Source organism: Sinohyriopsis cumingii, chromosome 13 (genome assembly GCF_028554795.1).
Source record: "Sinohyriopsis cumingii isolate HCF-2022 chromosome 13, ASM2855479v2, whole genome shotgun sequence".
In the NCBI taxonomy this organism is placed as follows: domain Eukaryota; kingdom Metazoa; phylum Mollusca; class Bivalvia; order Unionida; family Unionidae; genus Sinohyriopsis; species Sinohyriopsis cumingii.
Window position 1 is genome coordinate 45,720,375 of NC_142973.1, and position 26,497 is coordinate 45,746,871.

Sequence of the window (26,497 nt, forward strand, 5' to 3'; positions counted from 1 at the left end):
ATAGAAAATCAATAATTAGGAAATACGTGAGAGCATTCAAAATGGCACATAAACGTTGTACATAACTCCAATTTTCACGCTAGAATGTAAGCTGCTGATGTAAGGACGAGAAACTGGAATGAACAGATCTGAAATTGGTGAAGTTGTGTTTTGTCAGGTCTACTTTCAAGGTCAATTGTTTGGAATTTTAGTAACTGTGACTCGTCTGTATCTTGGTTAAGTTCTATGAGTAGCTAAAGTCGACATTTTTCAAGCACGTACCACTGAAATTCGTTAGCACTTTGCCTTGTTAAAATGTATGACGAGGCCACATGCTGAAGGAGGTCGGTGTATTGCCAACCACATTTTTGACAGTGAGTAACGTTTTACATGGCCTTAATACCCACAGATCACGCAAACAGTTAATTAATTAACGAGCTGGTTAACTGATTTCGGTTGCATAGGGAATGAATAGACGCTCCTTGGCTAGCGATGATGATCATACTGATGTTTCGTAATAGTTGCGGGTATTTTTGATGGATAATGCAAAAGTGAAATTGTTTTGGCAATAAAAAATCACATTGATAAACTGTCAATTTATGTAAAATTCCTGATTTTGTTTTGCTTAATTTCCCTTCCTAAAATGCCTATGGGATTTGGAGACATCGCTAGCTGAAGGGATGAAGTAAAGAAGTTTGCTATGCAGATTACAAATACCACGAAATTATGTGATATTTCAAATGAGTATTTTTTAAAATTTATTTTAAAGTAATAATCATATATTTGAGTCCATTAAAATGAAATAAATATACCGTTCTACAAAATTCCGTTTGTCGTTGTTTGACTTATGTTCATGTGCGCTCCTGAAAGTGATCTCTCTCTCTCTCTCTCTCTCTCTCTCTCTCTCTCTGGTGACCACAATCGTCGGCAAGATTTGCACAGAATCCTATGACCTAACTGACTCAAAATGACACCATTTATCCAGTGGTAAACAGTGGTTGACAACTGACTGCGATCACTAACATTGAGTCAACGACTTACACAGTGTTCAGCTGGGAAGATAAATTTGTTACGTTCCTCTCTTTAGCCAACTGTGTGAACAAGATTATTGAACTCTCTGTGTAGCAGGTAACCAACTGATCTATGTATTTTCAATGCGGTATTGACTGAGTATAAAAGGGAAGAAAAAGCAGTTACATGTTACCTGTATACAACCTGTGTATCAGAGAGAGAGAGAGAGAGAGAGAGAGAGAGAGATTGTGTGTGATTTGGGTTTTTAACGTAGCTTTAAAAAAAATTCAGTCATATCGCTACATTGTCTGCAGTGTGGCAGTTTATAGTGATGTCTAGCACTGGGACATCATGCCGCAGACATGTAGCATGATGTCCCACCCAGTCACATTATGCTGACACCAGGCCGACCACTCCTAACACTTACCTCTTAATGATGAGCGCCAAGCGAGGCAGCTGTTAGTACCATTTTTTCATGTCTTTGGTATGACTTGGCAGGGGATGGAGCCCACGACCTCCCGCATCCGAGGCGGTCGCGAGGTGGGGGGGAACACGTTTTTATCAATACAAAATTAAATTGTATCCACTGATTATGACATACTTCTAAATAACATATTTGTACAGTGAAAATAATCATTGTATGTATGTATGTATGTGTGTGTGTGTGTGTGTGTGTGTGTGTGTATGTGTACTTAAAAAGGACTCGAACCTGTACAACTCTAACATTCACTATGACAGATCAATTTTTATGTAAGGTGACTACATAATGTGGAAAATATCCAGCAGTTTAAAACTCATGACTAGCCCAAAACGTTCTAAATAGATGCGCTTGAGCTATCCTATTACAACTGAAGTTTGCACAACTTCAACCAATTTTAGGGAAATAAAAAAATCTTGAAAAATAATATTTCCAGATTCTGATTAAGAGCAGAAGGAGAAAGATCAAAATCATTTAACTAAAATTAAAAGTAGCAAACACCGAATAAATCACAAATATAATCACAAACGTTTCTATATTGTTTCTATCCTATATAAAGCTTTTAATATTTATTTTATTGATTTTTATATTAGACAGGTCAACTATTTTTTTATAAATCTTTTTGAGCCATGACCAAATGTACGACGGGATGAAGTGCTTCTTCCACGGAGAAGGACTTGAAAAATTTCACAAGACTTGAAAGTATGCCTTTCACTAACAAACAGGATCACCGCAATCAATAGTTTGCTGATTCTATGCAAATGTATCTGATCCTGCAAAATTTAATTACACGTCAACTCGTTTTTGAATTCAACATTTACTAACCATTAACATCACCTTAAATCAATAGGAATTTTATTTCACAAACGTTATTCGGTATTCTACTGGATTTTTTCGTTGAGTATGTCAACGCGGCCTTTTCCGATTGGCCAATATTAACCTGATACAATATCATCCGTTTACCCTGACTCGTCGACTAAAAGACCGACGATCCCAGTTATACGGATGGATACTCTTTAATAATTTGTCCTCATCCATATTCAAATCAGTGTTTGAAGGCAAATGCGCGAAGACTTTCAACAATGATCAGTCCAAGATAAAATAACTTACATTAATTTATAGTCGGCATGATTTAAAACAACACTTCAACATAAGCGCCAATGAGCTTTTTACAGGCATGACTTTAAAAAAACAAAACAATAAAGACAAAGACAAACATGATTTGCAAGACATACAATGACATAATAATACATATGTAATATTGGTATCTACACATAGCGCATAACTTAATATATAGCAAGTAAATGCTTTTATTTCTTTTTAAATTTAAACTTAGTATCAAGGTAACTACAACAAGGCAAAATTTAGGATAATCCGAAGGCTGGGGGGAAAATGCTGGATTACTTTAAATTTTAGGTTAAAACCAATATTTTAATTGAAAGCAAAAGTACCAACTTAGGAATAAAAAACCTGCTGAGATGCAGATGATCATGCCTAACTTAAAAAGAAAGGAGCTGCCAGTAGGGCACTTGATAATACATGAGACAAAATACAGTAAAACACCGTAAGGTACTTGATGCTTGAAATAACATACACCTATTTCCGCCCAGGGATTTATCGCATTTCCTTAAGCAGGGTGTCGATAGGTATTCATTTAACACATTAAACAATCCAAATGACCCTGAAACGGAATGGCGCATCGCCTTTTATTTTATACAGACACTATATACCACTTGTTAAATGTTATGATAGTGAATTTTCTCAGCTCCGATGAATTAGTGACGACAGGTTGTTTTAGTGATCCATCGGCCAAATCGTTGGCCTCTGGTTAGCGGACTAGCGTTTATTTCCAGCCCCTCATTCCATTACGGACACACTTATTAACAACAATATCCGTAACAACCCTTCATTCTCATCCTCTGCGAATCCATAGATGACCAGAAAATCATCCCCCACCCTAAACAAACAAAAAAATGACGCAAAATTCAGATTAGTCCTCCTGTTAATACTATATAACCGATCGGATTTGAGGAGAATGATCCGCACGCTAATTAGCATAATTATTTGTTTAATAGTGGATGAGGGTTTTTATAAGGGGGGGAGGGCGTGAAAAATTACTTGGCGATGGGCAGAGGACTTTTACTTATGAGTGAAAATCATTGGTCTCTTTACGTATCACTTGACCAGTCCGATGTGGAATAATAATATTAGATAAAAACCAAACATAAAATGATTAGATTGGTCAACTTGTCCTTGAAATTTATGTTTTGAGATAGTTGACGGACAGTTGCCGTGATAGTGCAAAAGTAGGTTACAATGTGCGAAAAGAAGACATCGTCGCTGTCCTCGAAAAACATAATTGTACGACCATCCACTGATGGTCCAACGACACTGCGTCTTTTGGATACCATGTTCAGTAATTAAAACATGTTGACGTCATGAAAATGAACAAGAATTACTTTTCACATATAGTTTAATGTTTACACTTTTATATCTTTAAACGCTTCGGTTAGCCGACCCCTCAACATACGTTTAAAAGAAATATAAGTTTTTGTTTAATAAAGTCAAACAGCAAAAGTGAAAATTCTCGAAGTAGCCCCAAAGAGGTTCATTTTGAATTCAGTGCAAGGAAGACTGACATACGAAACAACCAAGAGAATGAATTAAAAGTGAACGAATCAATAATGAATGCAGAAAATGAAATATTATTTATTTATTTACCCTTACAGAGACTGCGCTCGTCTGTTAAGAAAAAGTTTTTTATGGGCGAATTTATTTACATCTAAGTCATAAATCGACTCTCACGCCACAACGCTTCTCAATAAGTAGTTATACGCCTATCAGAGCAATTAGAGGTCATTCGTCCAATAACCATTAAAGCCTGAGGTTTTAATCCTCTACAGTAACAGTATTAGTGGCTGATTATTAACCAATGACTGAGGCCTGAGTGAAAACTAGTATGCCACAATGAAATTGTGGTGACGTGATGGGTAGGGCAGAAGCAGTGTACCCACCAAAAATAATGATCAACCACAATTACCGTACCCCTTTTTTATTATGGAAAGGTAGACCGAAGACGCATGCACAATTGATTGGCAGACTTTGTAAGAATATATTTACAAAAATAGGCAATTGATTGATGAGGGAAAAATATTAGGAGTAAATTACATATAATATTGAAAAGTCATTTGAACTATTACGTTTACAAATTTTAAGGGATAAAAAATGTGCCATTATTCATATATCTAAACATTTAACAAAAAATATTATATAAAGAGTAATTCTTGCAATGCGGAATTAAATATAAGAAAGACGATACATGCATAGATTTTTCAATAATGCAATATCTGAAACATGACGGAATTTAAAGAAGAAAAAACACAAACAGAAACACTTCATAGGTACAGAACACTGGCGTGATATTTCGTGTTAAGCAAAACTTATTCGTCTCAGAAAAAATGGTTTGCTATTTCTCGGCATCAGGGACAATAAAATATTAATAACGTGATCAAAATCTATTTTACAGAGAATATTAAACAATTTAATCCCGAAAGATTCTAGATTATGAAAGAAAAATAACATTCAAATTTAATGGATTAGTTCACGATATCACATGTGATGAAAAAGTTTTGAATCGAAAACATAATGACTTCGCCGTAGAAGAGAAAGAAAGAATAATGATGTCGCACCTTTTTCTCCAAGACATACAAAACTGTTCCTTACCCCACCCCCATCCCTCGCCTCGACACCCCATGTCCCATGACTAAATCCACCACTATATTAATACTGGACACACATTATTGAAAATCTGCACGCATTTCTAAATTTAGATTAAGGCAGATGTCTTTTGCTTTAGGTGTGAAGGAAACACAGTGAACACGTACGCGCGGACATAACTGAACATCATAGTCCTTTTTTGTCGAAAAGTGCGTGGACATAAAAGTATATATGTCTAAGAGAACAATAATTTATTATTAAAATATTTAGTTATAATGTTATTGACTGACATCTGCTGACTATTTTAAATAGATCGTCAACCATAACAGAATACCTGTCTTATTTACAAATGCCAGTTTTATTCATAAACAGAACACATCCTCAAATAATGAAGTCTTCTGAAGCCAAATGATAGGAACGCATGAGTATTTAAGACGCAAGATAACCTAGATAATTAATATTATCGACATCGACATTGCCATTAGTATCTATTTGCCCCTTTACATTAGATTTCTCTTAAATTTGGGGGAAAATGGAGTCTGCTAAGTAAATATCAAAACAAGTATTTATCTTATTCAATATTTTTGTATTTCTTATTTCTTTTTACTTAAAACGATGCATGACAGAGTAATGATTTCCAAAATTAGCAGGAAACTAACTGGGCGTAATCCGTCAGCATCATTTGTTTTACCCACCTCCCACAACCAACCCCCGTAATTTTCGAAATGTTTAATTCCATGCATAGCTTTACCACAAAAGCTTGTGTCACATTTTCGAATAATAAGATCCCACGGGGAGGTGGATTGGGTTGTGGCTGGTCCGCCCCTAAGGAGATCTTTGGAGAGCTGATATATTTCCTTAATCCGGTGACGAGGTGATGGGCAGGATTTAGAACTCAGTTATAGATAAAGTTATGAATTATAACTGAATATTAACAATATTTTTATACGGGTGGGAGAATCAAAGAAAGTCCTTTAGATTACCTGATACAATTTTAACCGTGTGTATGGTTTGCTTTAGTTTTGTGGGGCGCCATTTTAAAGCATATGATAAGCTGTATACATCGCGGCCAGAATATTTTGTTGGAAGAATAACCCGGGAACACCCTAGAAGGAACCACCGACCAACGGGTAGTTGTTGTTGTTGTTGTAGGGTCTAACGCCATTTTTCAGTACAAGATAGGTTATTCATGGCGGCCAGTATAAATGGTGGACGAAGAACCCGGGAAAACACAGGAAAGAACCACAGATCCACGAGAAGCTACTGGCAAGCTTTCTCACACTGGCTGAACCAGAGACTCGAACCCATGCAGACAGAGGCGAGATGGCAATGATCCGTAACGGTGAGCGCTTTAGACCACTCGGCCACTCGGGGTCTCATCAGATTTACTTTAGGTCTGTTACATCATATTTGGAAGAAAACAAATTCACCTTAGTACAATATACTAAACTTACTTTCTGACACTGAAAATATAAATAATAGTGTGTTTCGTATTAACTAAGCGGATTAAAATGAAAAGGGACACAACCGTGATCACATATTACTTTTCATGGCATGTTCTTTTGATGGTGATGATGATGGTGATGATGTTGAAAATAAGATGTTATGGATACATTATCTTTATAACAGTGGTTCAAAGCACATCGGAAACTATATTTACGACACAAACCCCCGACCCATTGGTAAACCTATTACGGGGTTAATAAAATAAAAAAGGGGTTAAATGAAATACATACAAAAAAAACAAAAAAAAAAATAAACAAAAAAAACCATTTACGACAAACCTACCTATCGAAGTAGTTGTAGTATTGGCGATTATAATGGTCATTATGATTCAATGACTATGGTTATCAGACTCGCAATAGTTGTAGTATTGGTCATTATAATGGTCATTATGATGCAATGACTACGGTTATCAGACTCGTCATTTTCATTATCAGCAGAGTATCGTCATCGAATGTGAATAGGAATAACGCATTTCGAATACCCGAACCTCAGTATTTACAAACGAAGTAACAGTGAAATTCCCAACGTACAAATATTAGCAAACAATTTGATATATAACTTGTGATGTAAAGCATAAATGTCATCGAAAAGGAGAATTCGCTCTCTCCGCGAAATATAATCATGCTTTAAAAAAAAAGCTGTTAGAAACATAAAGTACACACACCGATATCTGATACAGACTTGTCTGATAGTAGGGTTCGATCTAGTACCCTTTCGGTCGCGATTCCGGCGTGAAAACCACTAATCCTCTGCAGCTCCCTCTTCATTATCGTTATACCACGCCTACTCTTTGTGCAAACCAATCAAATCTAAAATATAAACTTCAAGTAGCTCAAAACAAATGATGATGATGATGATGATGATGATGATGATGATGAAATACTTATAAAATATCTTTGTGGAAGAAGAAACTAGTCAAACTTGTGCAGAAGGTTCAACGGTATTTAAAAAAGAAAAGACTTGAGCAGAATATGTTTGTTTTAAAAAAATAAATCAAATTCAGATACCTGGCAGGCAAAATCTAACATTAGAACTAAGTGTGATTATAATTAAATAATATTTTGATGTAGTTTTTATTTTAGATTAACTTCTAATATTTTTGTAAGAAAAAATAACGAATACAGACAAGTGAAAGGTGTTAAAGAGGGTGTTTAAATGGGAAGTAGTTAGAATTTCTGCAATTAAACACTAGTTTGTATTCTAATTCAATTCCTATCGCGACCGCTCCCTCTCCGCGGCACAGTCTGACCTACATAACTGTAACAGAGTCAATGTTGCTACCACGTATACTCCGAGTATAGGTACCTATACGCATCGGGCACACCAAAGCGTGTTTGAAATAACTTCTGATTCGCGGGACAAAATTCTCCGCCTTTATATCCAAAACATGTAATGGTTTGGTGTATTTTCTCCGTTATTTCCACTAATTTATCACTATCTACAATTAAAAGTTTGGTTTTCCTCTGCATAACCGTACTCACTAACCTGTACAGCAGTTTTGTTTACAATGCGAACCATTGCATTTCATCTACTATCGTTAGATTTAACCTTGAGGTGAGTCAATCTCTACGTCATGACCAATCATAACCAAGGATATAATAGAGGCAAGGCAAAGGGACAAATGATAAATTAATTAACAAATGTATACTAAAACATACTTTCTATTAACCTTTTTTCACATATTTATTCTTTTTCGCAGTTAAACAAACTATCACATTTACTGTATTAGGAATATAGCTACTGAATTTTTTTCTTCATATTAAAACCTCGTTTAATACACTAAATTATTTTCCCTTATTTGGGACTCCTTCTTAGAAACATTGTGCTTGAGTAGTTTACAACCGCTATATAAACTTCGTACGGCAAAAGTACACAATCACATGTGTCCGATCCGTAGAGGAAAACAGGAGCGTTAAAATGCAACACGGTAAGTTACAATTATTTCCCGACACGAAACTAAAAATAGTGTGTTGAAGCATCTATGACATTGCATATGTAATAAATAGACAACTTTGGGAACAAATACAATTTGTGCAGGTGCTAACTGAACAAATATTCAGCTGAAATTGATGCAGATTGTAATTGCTTCTTGCAGAAACTGGACTTTGTAAGTTTATTTTGAAAAGTAATATTATTATTATTGCAGACTTCGAAGCCCTAATTCAGCGTTATGAATCCCTGTGTAGCCAAGGGAGTTTAGATGAAGAAGATGAACTGATAAGACTTGATCAGAATGTAAGTAAAATTCGAATAATAAATTATTAAAATTTTGTTTGTTGAAGTAGAGATATTGCTTTTTTCCTTTTGATGGTTTCAGATCTAATACATATATATGTGATGTCTTTGGTTCAAGGAAACAGAAATCAAAGTATAAAAAATGTAACAGAAACTTTATCAATCAATATTGAAATTAAGTTGTTTTTTTTTAAAAATGAACGGCTTTCCTAATATTAAACATTTATTGAAGTACGGCTTTAAAGTGCACCACACACACGCGCACGCACACACGCGCGCAATCTGTTTTATAGGTTATATTGTGAAATTGTCTTAAGTATGAAATTAAAGAAAAGTACAAATAACTTAAGCGTGAATTACCCCAAACAATTTTATGACTAGCACATTTGGTGAATGTTGTCGCAGTCAAGTGTATGTAGTACAGTGCTGTCACAGCTCATTGTTTATATGTACAGTGTTGTCACATCATGTTGTATATCTGTATATTGCTGTCACAGATTGTTGTATATATGTACAGTGTTGCCACAGTCTAGTGTATATCATTACAATAATTGCTGTAGGTATTGATTACAGTACGTGTATTACAGGGTTTACTTTTCCATTATTTGACAGTGCGATATGTCTTGATCGATTTAAAGTCGTAATGTACGCTCAGAAATACACTGTACAGCTTTAAAAAAACAGAAACACGAGTAATAGTTAATATTAATGAAACCGTGTTCATTCAGTATCTGCAAGAGATAAGCAGAAATATACCTTATGCATTTTGCAGCTGTGGCACTTTTCTTAGAATTCGCCATACATGACGTACATATTACGTTGATGTGAGGTGCAGTTGTACTCTAAAAAAGTATGTTAATGCATCACTGAAGTGCAGCGTTGTGCTAGAAACGGTTTTCAGCGACGCGCCACAACAAATAACACTGATACCCATTGGTACTTTGACAAATGCTTTCTCTCTATCTCTCTCTCTCTCAACTTCGGCAAATTGAAATTACATGTACTTAGCTTAGCTTGGTCTCCATGACCAATATAAATCATACAAATATTGCGTGATACCTTGGTGTCACTTCAGTATCGAAACACTTAACAACTCCATGTTATTTAAAATGTCGATGATATGAACTGTCAATCAAGCTATCGAATGATTTATATTTGTCATTGATATTTTGCAAAGAGACTGTTTATAGTTTCCTTTTCTTTGGCAGGTTCCACAGCCGGCAAAATTAGATAGAGTAACAATACATCCGGCTAGATTTGGTGTGACAACAGCTTATTCAGAGAGTAAAATAGAAATGCTACTTAAATCCAACGGAAGCAATCAGACATTTACCGACTTCTTGTCTGGAGATTTTCTTGGTCAACCAGTCCAATCCAACAGACCGGTTTGCGTAACTGAGGTTTCTGATCTAGTCGGCCAAAGAGGAGATAGTCCTGATTTACTGGATTTAGATCAAGCGGGATCTCAAGATCTCTCATTCTATGACATTGAAATACCAAACATCAAACGAGAAATTCCTGTCAGAATGGATTGCTGTTCTAACTCGGACACGTTCCCCAGTCCGAATGTGTACCACACCGAGGAACAGAATATAAGAGAAATGGAATCCAAAATTATCCAAGGACTTAAGCAAGACATCAACGCAACGTGCTGTTGTTTACAAATTAATGATGGTAAGCTTTTTAGAGAGAGTGTGAGAGACAGATTGAAAGAGTGAGACAGAGATTGTTTACGATAAAATATTACATTCTGCATAAATTGTATGCGGTCAAAGTCTTATTTTTAACAGTACATTCATATAAAATGACGTCATGTTTAACTGCTTCACATGTATTTACACGACCATTAAATAATGTTTTCTCGCTCGAAAGCCACTCTATTATGCTAGTAAAAACTACACGTCACGCATGACTAAGGGACAAGTTTAATTCTACGTAGTCACGGGCTGTTGATATGAAAACAATATAAGTTCACTGAAGACAACAACAACTATCCTTAAAGTAATGATGGGTGAATAAAGATTTTTATATTCAATTGCACTTTTTTTTTAATAGATCCCTATTGCTGGTCCGTAGATGACGTACATAGGTGGATTGAGTGGCAATGCAGAGTGTACAACTTCAGCTTTAATAATATCAAATTAGAGTATTTCAATTTGAGAGGAGCAGACTTATGCTCTCTCACGGAGGAAGAGTTCAAGTTAAGGGCATATGATGAAGGACCAACGCTATACTCTCAACTGGACATCTGGAAATGTGGTGAGTAAAAAATAAAGATAGGTCCTTAATCAATCCAAGTTCCTTAAAGTATCATTCCTTGTAATTTTTTTTTTTTAACGTTTTTAATTTGGTTGTTAAGATAATATATACCATTATAAACACCGATTAATTCGATCAATAATGTTTACGTGTTTGACACTAACGAGAATTTCTCCCACTGTCGCCTCTTTTTTTTTTTTTTTTTTTTGTTACATTTACCTGACTACACAAGTTATATTTTAGTAAAAATCATACGTCCGCATTTACAACTAAATCATAAAAAATGGAGGCTTTCCTCCATTTTCGTGGTGAGAAGAAGGAAAAGTGCTATTTTGGCTAAACAATCCATCTGCCCCGAATCCTCACATACCTTTAAATAAATCCAAGTCATTTATAACAATTAGCACAATACAATCCTGTCTAATGCAGCACGTGATATACCAGCTGGAAATTCATACGATGTGCAAGAGCAGCCCAGCTTCAACCAATGCCCAGTTCCTGCAATGAGTTTGTCCCCCAGCCCTAGTACCTCCAGTGAGGATAGCCTTTCAAACGACTCATCTTCGTCATCGTCGTTCGAAACCCACCACAATCGTTTTCAACTACCCTTTGGTAAGTAGAAAGCAAAAAACGGATTTTTATTTGTGCACGATAAATTAAACAAAAAATGAAATGTCAGTAATATCTTTATAATGTACATTTGCTTGTAGCATATCTTTTCTATGCAATTCAAGTTATGCAACTTCTGTTTACGTGGAAAAGAAAAAGAAAATGAAAGTGGAAATCCACTCGCAATTTATTTAAAGAGATTGTATCCGCAGCACGTCATATATTACATAATCATCATTACACGAGGGGAAATATTTAAGTATTTTTATCTTAGGATTAAAACAAATATTCATTCATGTAGAAGAACAACAGTAAAATGGGTGGGGGGGGGGGAATGCAATCAAATTGATACAGGTGTGATTGCTGGTGGTGTTATCGCCTATGAAAGAAAATACATAAACCATACATGATTCGTAACGTTCTTGTACCTTAAACCTCTTGAAAGAGCGCATGAGCGCTAGTATAGTGTCGTCTGTTTAGAAGCCAGTGTTTTCATTGTCTCTTGCCTTGTCTTTGCAGATGATAAACTGCCCGAGGAGCCAGATCACAAGCCCCAGATACAACTGTGGCAGTTTCTTAAACAACTTTTGTTGCAGCCAGAACAGTATAAAAATTACATCAAATGGGTGGACAGAGCTAGTGGAATTTTCAAGATAGAAGATTCAGTGCAAGTTGCTAAACTCTGGGGCAGAAGGAAGAAGAGACCCGCTATGAATTACGACAAGCTTAGTCGTTCCATTCGCCAATACTACAAGAAAGGGATCATCAAGAAAACTGAACAATCAAAGAGGTTGGTTTATCAATTCTGTACACCTTATTTGTGAAGAACTCAACGCATCACGTTCCGTTTACATGGTTTGCTGTAGCAGCCAATTTGGTTGATGCTGTTGTTTGTTCTTGGCATTCAGACATTGCAGTTTTCCATTGTTTGGAATCTGAGATGGCAGCCTTTTGATGCCTGGAGTGGATTTTGACCAGTAATTGAAGAACTTCATTACTGTGTGACCAGATAGTGTTTGAATTTGCTGAAGACGCCCACACATTTGCATGTAATGCGTGGAAGGAACGATTCAGGTGAAGTTTTGGAAGTGACTTCACAAGCAATATTGTGGAATCTTAAAATACAGAAAAGAACACATGTCCAAATGACTGTATTATCATCTTCAAAAGCTTTGATGATAAAAAAATGACTTATGATTGATAGTCGCAGACATTTTCATGCATGTCATTAATACTCATTCAATGGGTGTTTCCCATGTTATCTTATTCATCTTACGCAGTGGCTGTACATATTTGCATAATATTCATGCCGTACTTCAAGGCAGCTAGTTATCCATAAGTCATTACAAATAGGGCAATACTATCATGTATCTTCGAAACGAGTAAAAGTATGATCTTCTGTATCGGTTTCATAAACGTGGTTAGAAAGTCTGTTTTTTAATTTAAAATTCTATATAATGTCTTTTTTTTCCTTCTGTCCCTTGGTTAATAAGCTAAGTGCTAAATTGATCTCTCTTGTACTTCAAAGAGATTCGCTTTAGTGTATTCAGCGTATTTGCAACTTAAAGTATTTATTGAGGTGATCGCGGAAAAGTAAAATTTTTGAAGCTAAATGTTATTCTTGCAAAAATTTATGATTATCAGTATTTGTGCATTTTGATTTTTCAAGTACCATGCTCTACGAGCTTTATTACATCGAGCTCAAGGCCGTCAACGATTGAGTACGTTCAAACTTTGATCCACGTAGCAATTTTTAAATTTATTTAAAAGGGTTATGGCGTATCTACTTGTCGATGAAATTGTCCTTGCCATAGATGTACATTATTTTTTTTACTTTTAATCAATATATCTCTATTTTTCATGAACAAAATCGTATGGACTTTTATATGACCATTATATATGCAATACGCGCTTGATAAAAAATTGACACTGTATTTTTACTAGTATTTTAAGACATGGAATCATTATCAATTTCCTTTTAAATTTTTTTACACTATTTCATTTGAATAAATTCTTAATGCTTTATTATTATTTTTTTAAAATAAAAGCTTATATTTTCATACCAAAACTTTCTTAAAGTGATATTAGAAAAATTTACCAAAGACTCTTCAGAGATGTTTTAGTTAAAAGTCAGTGCCTAGTACCAAACACTAATAATAAATGACTGCAATAATTTAGATATGCAGTAATTATTTTAAACAACTTTGCTCACAATAATATTTCTATAGTACAGTTTTTAAAATTTTGTTGTATTTTTTTTGGTGAAAATTTATCTGGCTTAAAAATGAAGATGACATCTACATATTTTGTTTTCTATTGGAAGGTGTCTCCATAAGACAAAATGTATTTTAAAAATTGGTTAAAAATAAATAGGTGACACAATTAGTTAAAATGATGCAAAAAGTTATCCAGAGTACGTATTTTCTTACATTGTACTTTATCACTGTATTTGCATTTATGTTTACTTTGTCATTATAGTTTTCACTTTGTCCTGCTATATTTTGTTGATGCTTTTTTAATATTATTATTTTTGTAAGAAAATAAAAAATAATGATATCGACCCTTGTTGTGGTTTCATCTGCGAAAAAGAAAACTGAAAACCTGTTATATCTTTAGGACTATGAGGGTCCAATTAGTGATGACTATACTTATCTATCTATCTATCTATCTATCTATCTATCTATCTATCTATCTATCTATCTATCTATCTATCTATCTATCTGTCTGTCTGTCTGTCTGTCTATCTATCTATCTACCTATCTATCTATCTATCTGTCTATCTATCAAGCCTTTTCTCTTTTAGCGTAAAGGAGTATGTGTTCACTTTTTAAAGAGGGTTATCTTCACAGTGATCTTAGAAATTTGTTTCATCTTTACGTTTTTTGCAGCGTGACTTTTAATCGGCATTTTACAACCAGAGTTGTGCTGATGTGCCTTTAAACACCACACAGATATATGTATCCCCTTGTCTATCTCTCTGTCTTTCTGTACATCCATGCCGTCCATCCATTAACCCTTCCTTGTTATTACCAATTTCCATTTATTTTGTTCCAGTCTGTCTACATATCTGGTTCCCTAGTTACCACCCTATGTTTGTGTACGTGTCTACCCGCTCGCATGTTTCATCCGTGTTGTGTAGCTATTTGAATCTTAAATGTCAAAATGTCAGTGGTCCATCCATCTTTCTATCAATCAAGACGTCCTAGCATCCAAAAATCGCGTTAAGAGCAATAGTCTAGAAGGTCAAAAGAAAGAATTAAGAACTTAAAGGAAGGACATTGAAACAGTCAACAAGCAAGTGATGCTTTTTGGAAATGATACTTTTTGTTTGGTTGATACCGTAATTGTACAATAAGTGGGTGACGTTCAAATATAATTTGGAGTCGTGAAGCGACATCACGCCAGTGTATCTTAGAATAATTAACTAGTCAACTTGTGCCTTTCAGTTTAGTTGTACAGATCTCTAAGTATTTACCGTATTTGCCAGTGTACTACACACACAAACCTCGAACTGCAGAGACCCAGATATTCCGCTGCAAAATACACTGACAAATCAGGGTGTACGCTGTTACTTGAACTCATGATTCGAACGAACAGTTTGCGTTAACTTATAATCTTGAAAGTCTGCAAACTCAGAATTCCGTGGTAGTTTGCCTTAAATTGTAATCTCGAAATTCCGCAACTCGATTACCCTCAATCTCAGAATTACGTGGTAATATATGATAATTTACTCAAGTGTTACAAAATAAATTTTTGTTTTAGTCGGGTTTTTTGTTGTTGTCTCGAAACAGTGTAGGAATCAGTTAAAAACTTACTTAGTTATAACAAACTAACTACATTGTAATCAAAGTTTAAGAAAGTCAAAAGTTTTGAGATTTTGAGTTTATGTTTCGTGCTAAAGTACAAATCATTTCATTTTAGTGTAGCGAGGGTGAGGGTGGACTAGGATATAATTCCTTCTTTTCCAACTAATATAATGGATTTAAGTTACTGGCGTAACAATCGCCTATGTAACCCCCGCAGCTTCGAGGAGGGGGTGGGGCTTGTCCAGTGGGGGCCAAAAATTCCCATCAAACAACATTTTTATTGAGGGGGCCCCCATAATTACATTTTGTGTGTGTGTGTGTGTGTGTGTGTGTGTGTGTGTGTGTGTGTGTGGTCATTATTTGTTACGCCACTGATATATTTAATTCTACTTTAATACAATTTAGAGCAAGAATATTTTGTCAAGCTATTTGGGGGGTGGAAATTATTTTAACACCACCCCCCAACAGAATTAAATGGTCTGTCCCTAAAAAGCTACAAAAATACAATGCTTAATCTGCCGGTGCAATCTTGTCAGAATTTCCACAGTGAACGTGTGTTGTACAAAATAAACTGACGGTAACTATCGAACCATATAGATAGAATTTACTAGTATAAACTTCACCTGTGGCTATTATTTATTTTGATACATACCTACAAATAAGTCATGCAAGATACGTACCAGTTTATAAAGTTCACACGTTGAAAAACCCTTGTAAAATTAAATAACTTAAACAAGTACATGTTAAACGACACAACATGGCTTTAAGCAAGTCGTTTTATTTATACAGCGGTTTATTGGATGTAAACCACGTTTAAGGCAAAACAATTAAACTCTCGATATTAATGCATGGTCTTGACAGAAAATACACTTACATCCAAGTAAAACTATATATATATGACAAACACAGCAAACGAAACCTTTGTTTACTAGAACCTTGATGACATTGAAGAGGAAACTGAGGATCACGAGAGTGAATATATGCAACGACAACGTGTTAGACTGTGTTCAACTACAACAAAAGAATTACAAAGAATGTTGTTTTTACTATTAATTTCGCGGAAGAAATAAACAAAATCGACTTATCTATATATTTCGCTTAACAAATTTCAGCATAAATTAATGTAAAGACCTTGTTTTCCACTTAAGTTTCTATGTAACTCTAATACCTTCTGAGTTTATAATACCCGCCCCCAATTTTATGTTTTCCTGACACACATCGGAATTTCCTTTGAAGCAGATTCTTATATCCCCCTCCTACATGAATGTAACAGTAACTCGTATTATGATGATTTACAAGCCATCTCCGGTTTCGTACTGAATTTCTCCACGAACGGACCCAAAGATGTAATTACAAACAAACTGGTATTTCAAGACAGACACGTCTCCAACGTCTATTGTTATGATCATTACTTAAATTGGTATTTCGGGACAAGATGGTGGCGCTGAGAATACTCATTTTAGTAAATTCTTAAATCACCCTCCCAAATGATTTCAACATTTACCCGTATGTTTTATGATTTAGAAGCAATCTCCGGATTAGGACTGAAATCTTGCACGAACGAACGCAAAGACGCCAATGGCGAACAAACATTGCATTACAAGACTGACACACGTCTTTACCTTTTATTGTTATGTTCATGCACGAATTCAATATTGCGGGACAAGAAGTTTTCATTGAGATTTTACTTTCTATCCTTAGTAATTCAAGTATTAGCAGTGAAAACCGCCATCATTACTAAGTCGGAAATCTTAATTTGGCGGCATGTGATTTTAGTAGCTTATTCCCTGTAAGTTCTTCTCAGTTTATCTCACCGCTTTATGGTCTTTTATTTAATTGCTTGTTTGCAGGAGTTGTTGGTCGTTCCGTCGAAATAGATCAATTTTTAATTCCTTTTACCAACAATATATGTTATGAAAAAGCCTTAGCTGTCGATATTTCACGTTGAATTATTATTATTATTATTATTATTATTATTATTGTATTATATATATAAATAATTATGCAGGCGACTCTGTAGACAGACTTCAAATTATGAAATTATGAAAGATACCATATGTATCTTGCATAATTTCATCATTTGAAGTCTGTCTACAGAGTCGCCTGCATAATTAATTTTGGGGTGGGTGGGTGAGGCAAATATGTAGTAGTCAGCTATTAAGTTTAACGGGTGATGGTCAAAACATATTCAGAGATGAAATTGGGGGGGGGGGTGCAAGCTCCCACGACCTACCCCTTGCCCTTATGTGCGGGCACCAATGCCTGTCTGTGTCGTTGCTGTTATTAACAAACAAAGCATATCTGCCATTCTTTCCTAACTATGTTATCCTGACATGATTCAACGTTGCTCTTTCAATTTTCATCTATATGTGCGATGTCACAGATAGAGAGAAAGATAGTGTTTGCAAAATGAGCCCGTCTGAGTGGTTTTGTTTGTGTGTGTGTGTGTGTTTGTACGCTTGTGTAATAATTGGATGACTTTTAATTTAACATATCTTCTAAGTGAGTCTCTGTTATGATCCGCTGACACACTCATTATCTCGTCAATACGGAAACATATTTAATGTTTAAATCCACACTTTAGTTATTACACTTGTATATGTACATGTATCAACAGGGTTTAACGACACAGCCGTACAAGCCTGGCAAAAAGTGTCGAGTAAGTTTAGGAAGCACAGAAAAGGCATAGCAAATAAAGATAAATGTAAAAATTGTAAAGTCCATAAAATGCACAATCAAAATTTGTGCATAAATATATGATTTATTATTTTTTTCTTCAAAATCCACGACCTTCTCAGCTGGAAACCTATCAAGTGATGCACTCAGGGAAAAAGACATCAATTTTACGACATGAGGGAGGCACATCGGGCCTATTCTAATTCAAGCGCCCGCATCATAATACTATATAATTTTGCCCGTGTCAAAATAAACGAGCACAACAAATATTATACATTGTAATTAGCTGTAAGTATTCATAGTACTTACGGTAATTACAAAGGAAAAATATTAAATATTGTAACTACTTCTAATTGCTCGTAGTACTTACAGTAATTACAATGGAAAATATTCAATATTGTAACTACTTCTAATTGCTCGCAGTACTTATGGTAATTACAGTGGAAAAAATATTCAGTATTGTAACTACTTCTAATTGCTCGTAGTACTTATGGTAATTACAATGGAAAAATATTCAATATTGTAACTACTTCTAATTGTTCGTAGTACTTACGGTAATTACAATGGAAATATATTCAGTATCCTGCCACAAGGACAAATCCTTGTTGAAAATTAGAGTCTATAATTTCAGCAGAAATTTACTAATTCCAAAATATTCATATTTATATTTTAAATGACCCCTTAAATATGTAATTGTGAAGTTGGGGTTACTTACCCATAATATTGGAGGTCACTATGCATTAAATGCATCACCACTATGATGGAAAGATACATGCGCACGTGCTTTCTTGTTCATTTATTGGGGGTTGTTTCGGAACAACTTTGAAATGTTTTGGACTGTCAATTTCAAGTGAAGTTTCAGAAACTAACAAAATATAAATTTGTTGTCATACTGACACGTACTATTAAATATTAGCAATGACCATACTGTAATCTATGTGTGACTGGCAATTAGAATTGGTTACAATATGGTTTCTGCTGTAGTCATATGAAGTCATATGACCTGAATACATGGTCCAATGAACAAAGCATCTAAGTGGCAAGAAATACTGTCAAATATGCCGCAGTTGTATTTGTTTTTATTCAGTTGCGTTTGGCAGATGTAGGCCATCTTATTACACTAGAGTCCAAAAGGGTTTCACAAGCTTTGGCCTCACTCTGCATTTAGTCTCTTTCCGAGTAAATCAGATATATTTAAAATCGTCTCCAACTGCAGGAACGGCATTCTCTGTTCCAGTACATTATACAAACCGTACCATAAAACAGACATTATGCTCCTATGTAGTGGTCGTCAGCCAATATGTGTATAACGTTTCCGTTGTTTTTAAGGGGCTCTGTGTGGCTAGTGGTTGTTTTTAAGAGGCTCTGTGTGGCGAGTGGTCTAAGGCGTTCGCCTTTCACCAACAAGTCTCGGATCAGCCAAAGCGAAATATTAGAAAGCTTTCCTATGAGGTCGGTGGTTCTTCCCAGGGTATTCCAGGGTTCTTCCTCCACCAGATATACTGGCCGACATGTATACTTATCATGTCCTGACAAAATGGTTTTAAACCCCACAAAAATCCAGTTGTTTTCAAGATTTAGATACTCATTTTGCTCATCTCACCATGTATTTTGACTAGATGACTTCAAATGAATGCAGTAGAAACTATACATCACAATTAAATCTGATGCGGGTACCTATATTAATTATGGCAATTAAGATAAAACTGCATAGTCCATACATCTATATATATATATATATATATATATATATATATATATATATATATATATATATATATATATATATATATATATATATATATATATATATATATATATATATATATATATATATATATGTGTGTGTGTGTGTGTGTGTGTGTGTGTGTGTACTTGTGAAATTTTCTCACGAATTCTGATGGAAGCTTGTGTTTATTAAAGATGTGCAAAATTATCCAAACTAATAAATAATTAGAAGTAACAACGTAGACGAGAGTGTGAGAACATCGTGATGCAAGTCGCGAACAAGCGCCTGCGTAACTAGATCAATTCTAACTAGATCAGTTCTAACTAGATCAATTCTAACTAGATCAATTATAACTAGATCAATTATAACTAGATCAGTTATATGTGAGTACTTAAGAACTTACATCCGCTTAAAATGTCCAGGCTAACGACATATACTTTCTAACCTTCGATATATTTGTGTATATCCAGTCACCGTGGGCTTCACCTAACATATTCATACGGTATACATTATTATTATTTCGAGGTCAGTAGAAAATCTCGTAGTTAAGTTTTCATATTTGAATGATAATGAACACACGTTGACCTCGTTACTCAGTTTGAAAGCAGGTAAAATATTTTAGCGAACAAAAACAAAATTGTTGAGAGTAGTGTATCAGGAAATAGGGCTGAATTGGACCAGGCAAGGTAAGAAATAGTTCAGCCGAGTAATTCTGAGCTTCGAGGCGATCTAGGTGAGTTCACCATCAGGTCGATTGGGGAAAATTTGTTTTTGCACTGAATACAAGAAATGCTGGCCGAACAGAGTACAAATGTGCCTAATATTGTACATGAGTTTGTGGAAACAAAATTGAAAATACCCGGAGCGAGGAATATAAAGCTTGACTGTGCTCATAGGCTGGGCTGTAGAAATGAGGAAACGAGACAAGACTGAAATTTTGCCTAGAGTAGGTTTACATTTACATAATATGAAACATTAGCTCAATGGAACTAATATAAAGGACATTAAATTGCCACGTAGAAATGCTCGACTAGGTTTCAACCTCACGGAAGGGTATTTCTACTACGTAAAGCCGATAGAACTTCGTTCACAACAGCGGTCGATGAATTACATTGATAATGATCTGAACTGCTCAATTGACAGGAGATTGCTACATGATGTACACAGCTTTTCAACGTCTGTAGTAATAATACGTGAAAAATATCAATTGGAAGCACCTTGACAAACTAACAAGTTTTCGATTAGACTCGAACCATCCCATTCTGGATTAGCGTACAGACATGCTACCAATTGCGCAAAGACAACCGAATACATTTAGATCACCAATTGATAATATCGACATGACATCATCCCTGGCAGTCATCCAATCAAGCACCGCTCTGACTCGTTCGAGTTGGTGATTAACTCACTTTTTATCCTTTTAGACCTTTGTCTTGGATAGCGAAGAAAATCCATCTGGCCTGCAATTTTTATTTTATAACTAATATTTATTACCAATAACATTTTGAAAAGTATCCCAAGACTGTCCGAGATTCATTTTGAGAAAGTCTATGATGACAAAATTAGACACTTGTAACGCAAGATGAAGGGTAAGGCCTGAGTAAACCATATGTTTTCCCCTACCGTAACCGGGCGTCACGCACGCTGTAGCGCGTATGTCGAAATTATCAATAAAGCGTTCATGAGCAAATGCAGAGAAGACTAATGCATTGCTAAGGATAATTGATTATATAATAGGATTTAGAAACGGATTAGAAACAAATATTACTGCTTACTTTTAGAAAATATAATCATTCTTTCCCAACATATTTACACTATTAACTTCTTTGGTTTCAGAAAAAAAAAGTATAGAAAAGATGTGGAGGCTAGACCCGATAACTCTGATCCGCTTTCGAGATTTTACTACACCGATACTTCAAACGAATATATTCCGTTTCCTTTCAAGAAGCAGTAACAAAAAAGTAGAAAAAGGTCAGGGCGAAAAAAACGAATAAAGTAGAAATCGCCTGACTTTCATTTATAAAAGAAATGTTACGGTTTCAAAGGGAAAAACAGAGGCAGATCGGCGTGGGGGGAAGGAAACCGACATGTCCCCCACCCTCACCCCCCAAAAAAATTAGCGTGAACCAACTGGAGCGCTTTCACGAGCATGTTTTCTTTATAGTTAGATGGTTAAAATTATGCACTGTAAACGCTATTCCCCAACCCCCCAACCTACGATATTATTGAATGAGTACCTGAAAGAAAGGCTTGATGCATGTCAAAGTGAAACCTATACAAATGGGCTGTGGTACGTACAAGAGAGGAAATGGCGAAGTGTTGCAATGCGCGAAATTTGTATTAATAGTGGAATAGGGTTCGGAATGTACGTCACTTAGAGAAAATTGTTGAAATGAAAAATAAAAACAACAGATTTGTGGAAACCAGGTTAAAGTAAACACACAGTTGTAAAAGTGCCATATACAAACTGAATGATAAGACCTAAGTTATCAAATTTGCCCAAAGTCTCGGAGGTTAAAAGTCACGTGCGAGATTCACAAATGTTTAAAAACTTGGAAGATGGCTTGGGTAGCTGAAAAAAAAAGCACGATTGGGTGAAACATCACGCTGGATTGTATAATTAGCTGCCTGCAAGGTAAGATGGATAATCAGGCTATCTGCGTATTTACCCCCTCCCCTTCCCCCACACTCCTTGTTTCTCCTGCCATGACAATAACTCAGTTGCCTCCCCCTGCAGGTCGTAAGAGGCGACTGAGTAGAAGCAAGCCGTTTGTATGGGTTGCTTGCCGTGTCGGTGGAAGAGAGGATCATGGTAGTTGAGTAAGAGGGAGGCCTATGGTTGCCGCTAAATTAAAAATCACTATTACGGCCTCAACTTCAGCTAAACGGGTGATCAATCATTTAATGATACCAAACTTCACTGACTTTTGTAAAGACATCGAGTTTCGTTGATCTCCATGGTTTTCAAAGGTCATCATTGTGAGTAAAGGAACATTCGGTTGTTATTGGAATCTTACAAAGGACATAACCTTTGAGGGCGATCACAAAGGACGTCTGAGCAAAGTTTCTTCTTTGTTCCAGTATATTCTTCCTGTGTAGACCTGGAATACAAAGCGCGATAGATGAGCGTAAATTTCTGTCCCCTTGTTGGACCGTGAGGCAGGTTGGGAGCACAGACAGCGATATAATAATTTTTCTTTATGGAATAACGTACCACAATCTCTACCAAAAGTGTCAGACCTGACCTCAAAAGGAACAGGTAAAATACAACCAGGCAACGAGAAAGAGGAAACTGTTCCAAGTTAAGGAAATTGTTCACGATTTCGCATCATTCAAAATGGTTAGAGAAAAAAAAATCCTTACCAAGATATCACCCTTTGCGAAAGTAAACACTTTAGACTTGACTGGTGATCTACACAACTTGTTTAAAAGAAATTAAGCTAAAAGCATTTAATTGTAGATTGTACAGACAAAGCTCTCTCCAACAATCAGCTCCGCTCAAAGCTATTTGTGAGGCAGTTCCACATAAATTTCTCAACTTGTCCAGATGTGTTGTGCGAACTTGAGATTTGGCCTCACAAGTCGGCAAACGAATCAACATTCGCCGTAACCTTAAGTTGATTCTAACAGACATTTACACTCTGAGGTTCGACTGCGCCACTTCACCTACATCGAACAAAGCCGGGTTTTTAAATATCACGGATGACCATTTCATCCCGAACGTCTGGATGAAATCTTAACTGTCAGAAATATGACCACCACAAAGATTGATGCAAAAACAAAACAGGCTGCCATCGATATGGACAGGATGATCAAGATGGACAGTGCTTCACTGAGAAAATATCTCTTACGCGAGTGGTCAAACAGACTTATTGTGCTCGATAAATTGACCCAAGTGGAAGCACGAGAAGGGGATCAAACGCGTGAAACAAGATAAATGCATTATCTTATATGAGACAAGGACATTTTGTAAGCGTAATCTTATGCCAGCTCTGCTGAGGAGGAGAAAATATCTTCCAGACAGAGATTGCATCAGAAAAAGGTGAAACCATTGTCAACGTCTTGACGCTTACAAAATCCATACAGACAGAAAATGAAGCCGATTACGCAGTTCATTGTGACGGTGTGGTAAAACGACAGTGCTACAAACGAAAACCCAATTAAATACCAGTCCAAACAAAAGAGCAGTACATATAAGACACACAGCTCTACTATTAAGAAAATTGTTAAAGCCGATTTACTAAAACATCAGTAAACGGATGACACCAGTAGAAATCCATGATCTAAGCCACATAAAAGCGAATTAAAGATTTTAGTTGACTTCAGAAAGTATCTGTCGGCCCTGTCTAGCTCTTTAATAAGTTTGGAAATCTACAGAGTATGGACACTGGAGATCCTCCTGATATCGGGCAAGGGAAAACTCCTAAAAGTCCCATACTTCGAATCTTCCGCAAATATTTCAGACAACATGGTACAATGGAATTGCGTTGGTGTAGATACAAATTTTGCTGAAATTAGTCTTCTACTAAAAACACATAGGTCAACAACTATCTGCCATCAAGACCTTTCTAAAAGGAAACGATAGTTAATCTTTAAAAAAAAAAGCATCATAACGTACAACAACGTTTCAAAAAGACTGATGCAGTTGCTTGAGGAATGTCCATGATAATAAAACGTAATCCTCATCCTGGCTAAATTAATCTAACGACTACATTACAGGTTATAGCCGTCCGTGTGTCCATATACAGAAATCGTGAGCTCCGCTACAGTCAATAATCCTGATCTCCTTTTGTTTCATTTGGCGACTTTAACGGCCTACACAAACTTTGGGTTCTGAAGATATCTGCGAGATAGGGAAGACGATAGAACACTTTGTTTCAAACACAATCTACACAATTTTAATTAGTCAAATACCTACCTGCATCCTGCCTAAAGACCATATTCATTCTTAGATCAAACCACCTGCAATTCATCTCTTTTACTCAACTTCCTGTAGTAATTTAGTGACAACCTTTGTTATGGTGACCGCTTTCCAGTGAACATCAGAAGTACTACTCCCGTCCCCACGGGCTGATGTAGATATGGAATTGAACAAGGCACACTGGAAACGTTTAAATCCATCTTAGAATCAAATCTGACAGTTGATCATTTCGAAACTATTGAATCCAATGACCCTTAAATGCCAACACTTCGGCTATCCCTACGCCTGCTAACAACATTAGTTTGATCGTGCCTGCAAAGACGCTATCTTTGAATGAAAGAAAGGTCCTTGAAACATCTCAGCATTAATGAAACAGCTGAAAATCTGAATGAATGCCGTACATACTAAGCCAAAGCTCGTCGTATCATCAGTATCTACCAAGCTAAAGCCCGTCGTATCATCACTATGTACTAAGCCAAAGCTCGTCGTGTCATCGGAAAGAGAATGAGGAAAACATGGAGATGCCGTGTCTCTAGGTTGAACGATCGCTTCTGTGTCCATTTTGTATGCAATTCGGTACGGACAATCGTTGACATATATAAACAGCTGTTTAAATAGCTCCGATGACTTGGTCATGACACTACCAGAAATTTCAAAGACATAGGACCGCACATTCTCCCAACGCTCATTTCAACGGAACTATTCTGTTAAGTTCTGCCGTATCAAAAACCTGAAAGGAAATCTTCTTTAAAATTTAAGATCTGGTAATCCTAAAGATAACCAAAATATTGATCTTAGTGAACTACAAGATTATCTTAATTAAGCCCGAGACTCTTCAGTGGGACTAGATATTCACCGTCATAAACCCTTGACTCTTCGGCGGATCAAGATATTCACCCTCATAGGCCCGTGACTCTTCGGCGGTGTCAGATATTCATCGTCATAGCATCGCGACTCTTCGGCTGGGCCAGATATTCACCGTCATAAGCTCGTGACTCTACAGCGGGACCAGATAGTCACTATCATCTACTGAGAGACTTTGATACAGCTCTTATTACGCTATTTAACATTTTCAATAACACTTTGAAAACTGGCAACATATCATCGTCGTATGGAGAAGCACCAGCGATACCTGTATCTTAACCTGGGAAGAACCATACCGATCCATCGAGCTAGCCCCGCATATCGCTAACAAACTGTACTGGGAAAACTATGGAACGAATTATAAATGACAGATATCTTTGGTATTTCAAATCTTTGCAAAACAAAATTAGAAAACTAACACCAAACCTTACGTGTGTGAGTGTGATTTGGATTTTAACGTAGCTAGTTTGTCAGTCATGTCGCCACGATGTCTGCAGTGTGACAGTTTATAGTAATATCTAGCACTGGGTATCATGTAGCATGATGTCCCACCCAGTTACATTATCATAAAACCAGTCCGAGCAGTCCTAACACTAACCTCTTAATGCTGAGCGCCAAGCGAGCACCATTTTTGTTTTATAAGTCTTCGGTATGACTCGACCGGGGTTCGAAACTGCTATTTCCGCCATCCGAGGCGGACGCTCTAA

General features: G+C 36.0%; 1 protein-coding gene across 1 annotated transcript; it reads left to right on the forward strand.

Moving 5' to 3' along the window:
- Positions 1-8,460: 8,460 nt before the first annotated feature.
- LOC149785339 (SAM pointed domain-containing Ets transcription factor-like) lies at positions 8,461-14,352 on the forward strand. Its single transcript, XM_089979235.1, has 6 exons — positions 8,461-8,618; positions 8,838-8,926; positions 10,135-10,600; positions 10,982-11,185; positions 11,615-11,797; positions 12,314-14,352. Exons 1-6 carry the CDS (start codon positions 8,609-8,611, stop codon positions 12,616-12,618), a joined length of 1,257 nt encoding a protein of 418 aa, XP_089835361.1. The 5' UTR covers positions 8,461-8,608; the 3' UTR covers positions 12,619-14,352.
- Positions 14,353-26,497: the final 12,145 nt, after the last annotated feature.

What these genes read in the sequence shown, in the direction of transcription:
- LOC149785339 (XM_089979235.1), top strand. An exon ending in ACTGGACATCTGGAAATGTG is followed by an intron (nt 11,186 to 11,614) that starts GTGAGTAAAAAA and finishes TGTCTAATGCAG; the next exon opens with CACGTGATATACCAGCTGGA. An exon ending in TCGTTTTCAACTACCCTTTG is followed by an intron (nt 11,798 to 12,313) that starts GTAAGTAGAAAG and finishes TTGTCTTTGCAG; the next exon opens with ATGATAAACTGCCCGAGGAG.